The 11665-nt window shown below is 34.2% G+C and overlaps 1 protein-coding gene and 1 long non-coding RNA gene across 2 annotated transcripts; both read right to left on the bottom strand.

Moving 5' to 3' along the window:
- Positions 1–2185: 2185 nt before the first annotated feature.
- LOC110266109 (uncharacterized) lies at positions 2186–5236 on the bottom strand. The gene is made up of 4 exons (XR_002353069.2): positions 4975–5236; positions 4829–4882; positions 4595–4751; positions 2186–2462 (listed from the first exon to the last, which is right to left on the bottom strand). It is a non-coding gene; the product is annotated as an uncharacterized LOC110266109 (long non-coding RNA).
- A 3538-nt stretch (positions 5237–8774) lies between these two features.
- Positions 8775–10568, bottom strand: LOC107611668 (F-box/kelch-repeat protein At3g23880-like). The gene has a single exon (XM_016313570.2). It carries the CDS (start codon positions 10255–10257, stop codon positions 8980–8982), a length of 1278 nt encoding a protein of 425 aa, XP_016169056.1. The 5' UTR covers positions 10258–10568; the 3' UTR covers positions 8775–8979.
- Between the last annotated feature and the right edge of the window lie 1097 nt (positions 10569–11665).

The following is an 11665-nucleotide window of genomic DNA, read 5'->3' as shown; positions in this document are numbered from 1 at the left end:
ATAGATTATCATAGTTATGCTTACTTATTGTTCATAATGAATTAGATCTTCAGTTTGTTTTGTTACACGGAATTGTACTAGAAATAAAATTGAACCAACCATTTGTATTAATAACCTTGAAAAAACCCTTTGTATTCAGATACTAGTGAAAATGAAATTGACAACACAGCCTTCTACTTGGAGGGAATTACAACTACTGATTAAATGTCTTAATGAACAAACACAGAAAACATATACTTATCCCTAAGCATACATACTGTATCCATTTTCTAATGTTCTGTAACTCTTGATTAATCCCATCAATTGTCTGCAACATCTTCTTCATTTCTTATTCTACCTTCCAGTTGCTTTCTTCTGCAAACCTCCATTTGCTTTCTTCACTCTGCTCCTAAATTCCGCAATCTCTTTCTGCATCAACAACTTCATCAGCCCAAATAAAATAGTCACACCTCAATTCAACCTTCTGCATCATGAATTCGACGACAATTTTAACCATTTTGCAGAAAATTAACATTTGTCATCATAAACAAAATCAGAATTCACATACCTCCCATAATGGACAACGAAGAAACAATCTTTCAGGATTCCACTCTGTAGCAGACTCAAGCATCACTGCGTCAAGTCCATGCAGGCACTTGCCATTGTTGTAGTCAAACTTCTTCTTCTTCCTATTTTTTGGCACAAAAGACGAGCCACCACAACCACTGGCACAAGCATGAGGTATATTCTTTCTTTGTTGAGACTGTGACATTTTCATACATTAGAGTTTACAAACCCTTGTTACAACAGAAAGGACGAAGATGTATAAAGGAAAATGAAGAGGGTGAAGGAAAAAAATTTTTCTACCCTGTGTTAGGGTTCATATGGTTCGAAGAAATTAGAGAAGGAAGAGGATGAACAGTGATTTGATTATTCCCTTTTCTTGTATTTATTTCAACAAATTTCATAATGAATAGTTCTATTTTCCACAGTGTCACCTCAAATTGGCCACATCATACAATACCGTGCCACTTGGCCTCCACCACCGGAAAATTTACTCAGGTCACGGAAGGGTAGAATTGACAACGGAGTTTTATATTCATGTGTACAAATGACTCATTAAAAATTGAGGAATACATTTGTACTCCGTGTGAAAATTCGGGTGTACTTTTGTCTATTTTTCTAATTTTTTTGGAAAATTATAATGTACAGATGCAAGTGTTTAAAGATTTACAAATATTCCATTGGAAGAAGACAGTGACAACACGTGTCCATGAGCCATGAGAGTGGGAGCAGCGTGGAAGTGTGCAGAAAAAGGTTTCTACAGAACCTACCAGAGAGCCGAGCTTCCTACTCTGGAACGGTATATGGCTCCCTTTGGCTTTAATTTTTTTTTTTTGGACAATGCCCAAATGGATATTTGGACCACTGCATGCCTTTGCCTTTGCAATGAATGGGCCCGAGAATAAAAAAGTAATCAAATGAAGACCTTGGGTGATGTATCTGGTTTTATGGGCAGGAAAAAAGATGCTCTATGAAGAATATATAGTTGAAGAGCTTATGACCAAATGGACCAAAATATGTATATATACGAGGTAAAAAAAGTATTATTAATTTAATATGATAAATATGATTTAACAAATATTTAATATGTGATTAGACACGGTTGTATTAATAATAGAGGTATGACCAGTCTATATTGTCAAAAAATTGCAATGAAAAATTCTTTTAAAGGTAATATATTTTAGAGTTTAGAATTTAGAGTTTAGAGTTTGAATTTTGAGATTCAAGGTCTAGGGAACAGAGGTTAGGGTTGGGGTTTAGGATTTAGAAATATAAATTATTTTAATATTTTCATATATTACTTTTTGTTCCGGAGTCTAAATTTTTCGGTGCCCATCATTGCTTGGTGTAACACCCTACCATACTTAATCTTATGCTTAAGTCATAAGACTGAGTTAGTAAGGTATTACGACCTCTAAGAATAGTAATATATATATATATATATATATATATATATATAGAGAGAGAGAGAGAGAGAGAGAGAGAGAGAGAGAGAAAAGATACTTAACTAGGAGCCTTGAAAAACGGGTAAAACAAAATCGCAAAACAAAAAGCGCAACGCTCAGGAAAGGATTACTTGCGTGATAAGAAACCTAATAGGAACATGATAAAGTTAAGCAAAAGAATAAAGGAAAGCCAAGGAAACAGCATAACTAGCCCCTGACTTTGCCTGTGAAGCTAAGGCTGGCCAGAGGATATATATACATATGAACATACATAGGTATCCCCAAAATATACCAAAATACCAAAATAAACTCCTATCTCTCCCTCAACCTCTAAGAGGAGCAGTATACATAAGTTACTTGGAGAGTAAGCTAAATACATATATACATATATACAAATAGAAAACCAAAATACACCCAAGGACTACTTCGCTTCCCAGGATCCAGACGCCTAGTGAGGAGCCTCTCGACCTGCATCTGAAAAACAACAATACAATATGGAATGAGAACCGGAGGTTCTCAGCATGGTAAAAGTGCCAGGCGCATAAGAAATACGGTCCTGAGAATGCCATAGGCAATCCTAGAACTCCGTTATACAATTATCCAACTTAACTACTAAACAGAAGCTATAACAGGGGTAGGTATTCTAAATCTACCTAACTTACTCAATTTCAATCCTAATCTAACACCAAACCATTTCTCCTTTTCCTCCATCCCTCCATCATTCACAATGCAACAGAAACAAGCAACCAAACAAGGTCACGCACAAGTAATGAGCAGATAGTACAAATAGCAAGTATAACAGATAGCAGGTGATATATATCAATTAGGCAAACCCAGGAAATGCATAGCAATCAAAACAAACAAATGCATATGATGCATGCCTGTCCTATGGCTGATGGGGCCCATCTGTCGGTTATCCAGCCAACCCGACAAGTCCGAAAACCTTAGACTGTCCCCCGTCGCGCATCCCCAAGAGCCTATGCATAGAGTTTACATTCAATCATCATATAAATCACTCAATGGGGGTTATCCATACCCGGGAATTTATACGTGCCCGGTCACCCTTACGACGTAGGGTTAACAGAGTATCGAGAATCAACCTGGAACACGTGGTGGCGAGCCACGATTTTTACCCAGGGAAACTCGTATCTCAGATATCATCATTCATAAGCTATTTCATAATCATAATCATTATTTAATCATTCATCAAGCCATGGCATGTTAACTCCTTTTATAAACAACCTCCCTTTCACATTTTTCATCATCATTCCCTTATAATTCATCTTAATTATCCTTTCTGCGTCCTGACCAAACTATTTATCAAACTCTTCTCAAACTTCTTATTATCGAATAATCTTAAAATCAACCCAACTCTAACATTAAATCAGTCACATCACACGAAGGTTAAACGTTAACTTCTCGAACCCATGACTACACTAAGACATCCTCGACACTCTATTTCCTTTTCTATTTTTAATATAACAAATGAACTCGGAATTGTGCAAACTTTATGTCCAGGCGTTCATCTTGAAATAAGCTTTCTAACAAACCAAAGATCATAATTTTCTGATTTTTCTAGCCTTAGGAATAAAGGAAAAACAGTGACTGCTTGCATAAAACCAGAAAAACAGCAACAGCATGTGATATTCAAAATTCAATATAAATATCAAGTTAAATCCAATGACTTTAAAAATTAATGTAGTTACACTTCACTCATCCAGGTTTCTTTCTCAATTGGTTCTGAGTTAATATCATTTTTAATAAAGAAGTTACATTACCTGGAAGTTAAGTAAAAATGAGTCAAAATCTGTTTTTGAAACCAACAAGCTTAGTACCTTTCAATTTGAATAACTTTTATTACAAAGCTCCAATTAAGCTAAATTTTGATTTGGAAACTCCTAGCTCATCCAGAAACAACTGTGTCTTGGTTGCAACCCAATTGCTATTCAATTCTAAGAGTTACAAGTATTGGAAGTTGATGCATAGCTAGCTGAAATCTGTTTCTTTTCAGTTTTGACCACTAATATTCAAAAATTCAAAACTCCCAATCCTCAACTCTTAAAATTCTGAAGTTTTAGAGAAATAAAGCAAGTTAATCAAATTTTATAACAAAATTAGTTTTGCTCCAAAACTCAACTCGTAGAAGTCGCAGCAAGACAACAAGTTGCTGTCCTGTTTAACCTTTTCTGCTGCAGGACAGATTTAACAACCTAACTTTAAAAATTTGCCATAAATTGTATATTTAACAAAAAGGTCCCAAATTTTCCAGTTTAGTTCCTTATATTCCCAAGTTTAGCTCAGACTTGGTCTCATGCAATTCCGATCATTACATAATTAGTTACAGCAAATGCAATACCACCACAACACAACTCTACACCCTTATTAACAAACACCAATCCTAATCCATCATAAATAAATATAAGAGCACACCATTAATAACTTCCACACCTCATAATTCCAATATATATAGCCACCAACAAATCTATTCCAACAACATTACAAGGCTAATCATTAAATACAACAAACAATTCAACTTATCCTATGGTTCCTCTAACCTAAGTTTTCACAACACCGTAAATATTAAACGTGCGAAACTTGAACCATACCTTGGCCGATCACTTAGTTCATCCAAGGCAGCCTCACAACTCAAAATCACAGCCCCTCCAAGCTCAATCAAATAGCCCCAAAGTAAGCCTTGTCACCAACAAAGCTCCAAGAAATCCAAATTCAAGTCCAATGCATAAACACCCTCTTAAACTACACCTAATACACATATATATGTTCCAATTCAGTTTTCTATTACCAAAAACAAGATTGAGCTAGGGTTAGGGTGTTCTTACCATACCCATATGCTCAATAGCTTGAGCCCACAAGTTCCGGAATCTAACTTGAACCTAGAACATAGAAATTGGACAAGATTCACCATAGGTTTCCAAGTTTATCAAAGAAAGAGGGATAGGGATTCTAAACTTAATAGGAGGCTTACCAGTGAAATTGTTCAGATAGAAAGGTAGAGCTCGACGCGCTGAGCGTGTGGCCGCGAACGGTGCGGCGATCGGAGCCCGGACGGAGGAGTTATGGTGGATCAAAGGGTTAGGGTTTGAGAGCTTCTCTCCCTTTCCTCCAATTCTATTTTGGCGTTGCACCAACTAATGAGGAAGAAGAAGGCTGCTGTTTCCTTTATATTATGGGTCCGGTTGGACCCACGGGCTCGGTTTGTGCCCCGGTTCAACCGGTTCGGTCCTTTCGGTCCGATTTTGGGCCAAATTTTCGAAATTGGTATCAAAATTCTCGTTTTGACGAGCTCTATCCTATTTTGATACTAGTTTTACATTTTTTATTTTCCTATTTAAAATTCGATTTATTGACTAATTATTTTCCGATTTTAGCGGGGTTTACACTTGGCGCTATAATTACTGAATGCAAAATCATTAGTCCAATGTGTTGTATTTTGGTGTCTTAGTTTTTCTTTCTAAAGTTTACTGTTAATTAAAAGAAGGCAAAAAAAAAAAGTTACCTTGGTTAGAGTGGATGTGGATACGTCTCCGATGTGAAAATAAAATTGTTGATGCGTAGAGTAAAATAAGAAAACAGTGGATTTTCAGTGTATTTTGAGTGGAAATTATGAAACAGTGGAAATAATAAGGACGAGACAAAATGGAGATAAGATTCATGAATAATGCAAATGAGTTGTTAATTCGTTGTGTTAAAATTAAATCGTCATACTAAACCGTAATATTATTACCGTAATCACAAAAGAGTAAATGCTGAACCCTAAACTTGAGCCAAGAAACATGAACCATGAGCCATGAACCCCAAATCTGGAAGACCCAAGGAACGAAAATCATAACCCTAATCCACAAAATACAATTTGTATACCTGTGAGAGATTAAACGATATAGACAAATTTCTAGAAGACAAATCCTGAATCGTAAAAAGTTAGTTGATTTGGATATTCCTTTTTGGGATAGTACATGGTAAGATTAATTCTGGAACTTGGGACATCGTAACAATGTACGCTGAACTGTGAACCCTGAACTATGGAGGATGAGATGTGAATGTTGAATCTGAATCTGTAAATCAGAATTCGTATTCCGAACTTTCAGGGGCTATTTTGATTATAAATAATTTTTTTACATTTCAAGTGACACATGACATGCTAGGTGTCACTGACTTGACACGTCAACCAATCATCTTATGACACGTGGCATTAACCTACCACGTCATCATCTAACTAACGGAAGGAGCAATTTGACTTACGTTTTATCTTTCAATGACTAATATGACTAAAAAATCATTTGAGGACTAATTTAAAGAAGGTGGGTACTCCAATGAAGATTTTATAATTGTCTTCATGTGAAATTTTTTTTTACCCTTGGATGATGAATTGTAGGATTAGATTTTGATATGTTATAAAAGTATTGCGTTTATTTAAAAGTGTGGCCAAATAAATAAATTACACTTTTATACAAAGCATTTTGACATCTTCATTTGAGTAGTTCTCTTTAAAGAATGGGTGATCTTTTAGGGATGAATTTGACTATTAATCTATTCTTTTTTCCTTCCAAATAAAAGTATTTTTTTTTTTGATATAATAATAACATTTATTGTTATTTATCAATTCTTTTATTTAAATTTCTCACATTTATTAAAAATTCTTTTTTAATATTTTAGGTATTAATTATTGTTAATTAATTAACTTATTTTAAGTATTTAATTATTAAAATTTTAAGTATTAATTATATCCCGATTACAGTATTAAGACTTTGAACATGATCTCAATTCAAATTTTGGACAATATCAAGAGCAAATATATATATATATATATATATATATATATAGTATTAATTATTGTTATTTAATTAACTTAGTTTAGGTATTTAATTATTAAAATATTAAATATTAATTCTATTCCGTTTGCAGTGTTAAGACTTTAGATATAATCCCAATTTAATTTTGAGCAATATCGAGAACAAATATATAATATGATATTAAATTAAGAGAGCATATTTTAATTTTACATAAAATAATATAATAGATATAGTGATACTAAGTTATTATGGTTAATAGTCAAAAGAAATACTAATGCAAAGACATAATTTATCCACAACATCTGAGATTGCTGCATTAATAGTTAGCGATATTTGACGAGAACATATTTAATAGGGATATAATAATTGAGACGAAGTCAAGAATATTACAGAGAATATATTAAAAATATTAGATAAAATAATATATTAAAATAATTTTTGTGTGATCAACTCTCTTTACCTTTCTCAATATAAGAATGAAACAATCTAATTATTTGTCAAAAGTATTATAAAATAAAATAAAATAAAATAATTTTATATTTTATAATTTATATGTGTAACTAAAAATTATATCTTAATATGAAATTTCTAATATTATAAAAAAAAAATTTATATTATAATTGATCTCAATAAAAAAAATATATATTCTTATGTAATAATATGATTTATCTTTATTTATTTAAAAAAAAAAGTTACACTTGTCATTGTAAAATATTGTATATTAAAAAATACTTATTTATTTGTATATTGATATGTTTTATATATATTTATTGAAATTTATTAATATTTTTTTGTAGCATTTTTTTTATTTTTATTTAATGAATCCAATGGTTTATTAAAAATGGGACATCTACTCTCACAAGTTATTTGGATTTATTTTAGAGAATAAATTGTATCACACTCTATAGTAAATTGTTTCTATTTAGGATTTTAAGATTTAGCGTTTATAGTACATGACTTAGAATTTAGTATTTAGTGTTTAGTATTTAAGGTTTAGAATTTTGAGTTTATTAAATTTAAGATATAGAGTTTATGATTTAAGGTTTAGAATCTAGAATTTAGATTTATTTAAGGTCAATTTTGATGTTGTGTTTGTAATTTGGAATTTGTTTGAGTTTAGAGTTTAGTTTATTTAAGATTTGTTTATGATGTTTTTGTAATTTGAAATTTGTTTGGGTTGTTACTCTAAATGTTGAATTTAGTTTTAGACAAACAAGATTTTTAGAATTTTTGAATATAAATATCGAAAAGATAATACATGAAGCATTAAATTATGTATGTTTTGTTGCAATTATTTTTTAATTTATTTAAAAATAAGTTAAAAAAAGATTACATTTGAAAAATACCAAGTTGAAATGGAAAAAAGAAAAAAACTTATGTACATGTCAGTATGTTACCATTATTAACACATTTAAATAATGTTTTTTTTTCCTTCGAAATGAAAATATGAAATATGAACAATGTTCTAAGAAGCAAGTCAAATAAGCACTTCCTCCAACTTCAAATAAGCACTTCCTCCAACTTCAACACAAATTGACCCTTGCCATACAATTTTATAAGCAAGTCAAAAAAGTCCAATGAGCCTTAACTTATATGATATATTTCTCCCTTCCCATCTCAAAGGTTTAGGCTTCAAACCCTAGTGATTGCAATTGTGAAAAAATATGGTAAAAGTTTGAGGAATGTGTTGGTGTATTGTGTACCTAGGATTGGAAGTTGTCCAATTCATTAGAGTACAAATTCACGGACAAAAAAAATCTGCTCCCTGACACCACACATCTACAACATGTGTCCAATTTTTGTATACATTGCTTATAATGAGTTTAAAAAGAGGGGGAGGGGGAGGGGGAGGGGGGAGGGGGGTAGTCACTATATATTGAGGAAGAAATTAGAAAGATAAAAAAAGCTGATTGTTATATCAACAACAAATATTCCTTCTAACCTTTTTTTTTAATTCAGCTTTTTTTGTCTTAAACGGAGTACAATTTTTCATCAGGGCACAAATTAAAGTGCGAAAAGAATTATTTGACAAGAACAGGAAGAAGAACAAACAAATTATCTTAATGCAGTAAATTGCAATTGAAAAATACACATAGTAGTGAGATAAATAAAATCGATAACATTAATAACCAAGTTGGTAGTGTTAGAAAGGCTTCACCAAGAGAAGGCGCAAACAGGCTTTAAGAGTCAACAGGATTGGGTTTGGATTTGATGATGCTAAGCTTTGAGTTGCTTTGAAGACCATTTGGTGAAACTAAGCTTTCATGGTAGATACAAATTATCTTATAATTGACATATCCAGAAAAAACAGGATAGTTCCTCATGCCAGAGCCGTCAATCTCAGGAAAATCTACGCTCTCATCATTTAAGTTACACAAAACAATGCCGAAAGATGGACAAAATACCAAAAGAACATCACTTTCCGAGATGTAAAGAGATTGTAAATAATTATATGGGTAAGTGATTTTTCCATAGACCGAAATCGCTGCCAATTTAGTCCAAGATTGAGCATTTCCGTATTCTTTCATCTGCCACACAATCCACTTGAGTGTTATCCTATCCTCGTAACAAAAAGAAAGGCAGTTTCTCAAGACACATAAGTGAGTGCACCACTTTGGAAAATCTATTTCATTACCAGGAGGCAAAGGAAAATGACCATAAGTCTCTTTAGCCAAGTCAAAATAAAGAACCACATGATTAACACACCAATTAAGAGTGCATAATCTGCTACTACCAAAAAATTCCCCTTCCCTCTTAACAGCCAAAGAGTTGTCACTTGGGAAACCAAATAGGGCTACTGGGGTATCATCAATTTTTCTCCATGACGAAGTTGGCCCAAATGTATAAATTCTGGCACTTAACTCAAAACCAGATGGCCCTTGCTTCTTTGTAGCTGCATAAATTTTGTAACTGTCACTGAGATAATCGTAACCAAAGCCACAAAAGCGGACTTCGCCGCTGATTTCCGGAGATCCGAATGTGAATCCGGTACAGGGGTTCCACAAGATGGCATGCATGTATTTGAAGGCATCTCCATGAGCCAAGCATAACAATCCATTGCAAGAACCAATGATTCCGTAGTAGTGTTGCTCCGTGAAGCAATGGACTTGATTAGATTTGGAAGGATTGTCCAAGATTGAGTGTACGGAGAGAAGTCCGATACTGCCGCATCTGAGGCCATTTCTGTAGGCCCCAGTGCAATGAGCAATTCGTGGCGTAGTCAAAGTTGGATCAAGTAAGCATGAACGACGAAGGTGGTTGCAGGTGAAGTCGGGGGCGGAGATTAGGTTTCTCCATGAAGTGCACACGCTCCTTAAGGAAGTAAGCGTCCTTGCCGGAAGCCTCAGCAAGATTTCGATTATTGTCTCTTCCGGAAGGTCTGTTAAGAGCCGCGTTCTTGCCGTGGGACAACTGACCAGTTCCAGGCGTCTCGGTGCTTTCCTCTCCGCAATCCGCATATCGTCGGCCCAAGCTGCTCAGTTTGAATTTGAGTTTATGTTGCAACTTGCTAGATCGATCCATCTATCCATCTATTCTATGCTATTTATATGTAGGTTTTTAGGTTTCATCATTACTTCATTAGCATCTCGATGGGCCCTTTTGGCAGGCTTTTTCAATTCAATGGAATCCAAATTGCTAATCCATATTTGATCAAAATCTGAAAATCACATAAATCAACCGATTTGGGTTGTCTATAATTAGATTAGGGGTGGCAATACTATCCGAATCCGCGGGTACTCACCCCACTCCTACCCGCTCGAGGCGGGTAATTACCCGCCCCCGCATCGAAGAGGGTTTTAACGGGGCGGGTTCTTGGGCGGGGTCGGGGTTGGGCGGAGTCGGGCTTAGGCTAAACCCGCTCCTACCCACCCCGGTATATATAATATATGTAACATATATAAAATAATTAGTAAAATAATTAATAATATTATATCATATATAAATTTTTACTTTAATTTATGCTATGTATGTAAATAGTGGTTATATAATTTTTAAAATTTTATTTTATTTGTTGGATTTAATAATTATAGGGGTGGGTAGGGGCGGAGCGGGTACCCGCAGGGGCGAGTTAGGGTTTAACATTTTACTGTCCACGGGTAGGGCGGGGCGGGTTTCATGCGGATTTTTTGTAGGGTGGGGCGGGATCGGGTAGAGCAAAAATCTGCCCCTACCCGCCTCGTTGCCACCCCTAAATTTAGGGGTGTGCATGGCCCGGCCCGGCCCGGTCCCGAACACTTTAGGGGCTAATTTGATGTGATTTCATCGGGTCTAGGGTCGGGTATGGGTCTCAAAAGTAGACCCGGTCATCATACATAATTAATATTTTGTGTTATTAGTGATGGATAATGGCTATTATTATGTGAAATTTAAGTATTGTAAACCTTAATATTTTGTGTTATTAGTCATTATATATAAGACTATAAGTTAATGTTTTATGTTTAAAATGCATAAGACTTTAGACTAATGCATAATCTTGTGTTATTTGTATTTATTTAAATATTTGGTGTTATTAGGCAATATTAGTATTGATTATGGTTATACTTTAATTTTAGAGAAGAGTTAGTTCTTATTATATTTTTCTAAGTGAATTTATCATGTCAAATAATGGTTGGAGTCTTGGAAATTTGGATATTTTTACATGCTAACTTACAAGAAGGTATCAAGGTAATATAATGTTAACGGCCCGGTTTTCACCCGGTTTTTACCCGGTATAATCGTGGCCCGAAAGTGTATAGATTTCATCGGGTCTAGGGTCGGGTTCAGGTCTAACAAATAGGCTCAGTATATATTTCGGGCCAGGTCTGGGTCACATCAAACCCGGTTTCACCTGGCCCATACACACCCCTACCTAAATTAGATCACTAA

Source organism: Arachis ipaensis, chromosome B8 (assembly GCF_059453495.1).
Source record: "Arachis ipaensis isolate K30076 ecotype BB chromosome B8, ASM5945349v1, whole genome shotgun sequence".
NCBI lineage: Eukaryota > Viridiplantae > Streptophyta > Magnoliopsida > Fabales > Fabaceae > Arachis > Arachis ipaensis.
This window is presented reverse-complemented; position numbering and strand designations above follow the sequence as displayed.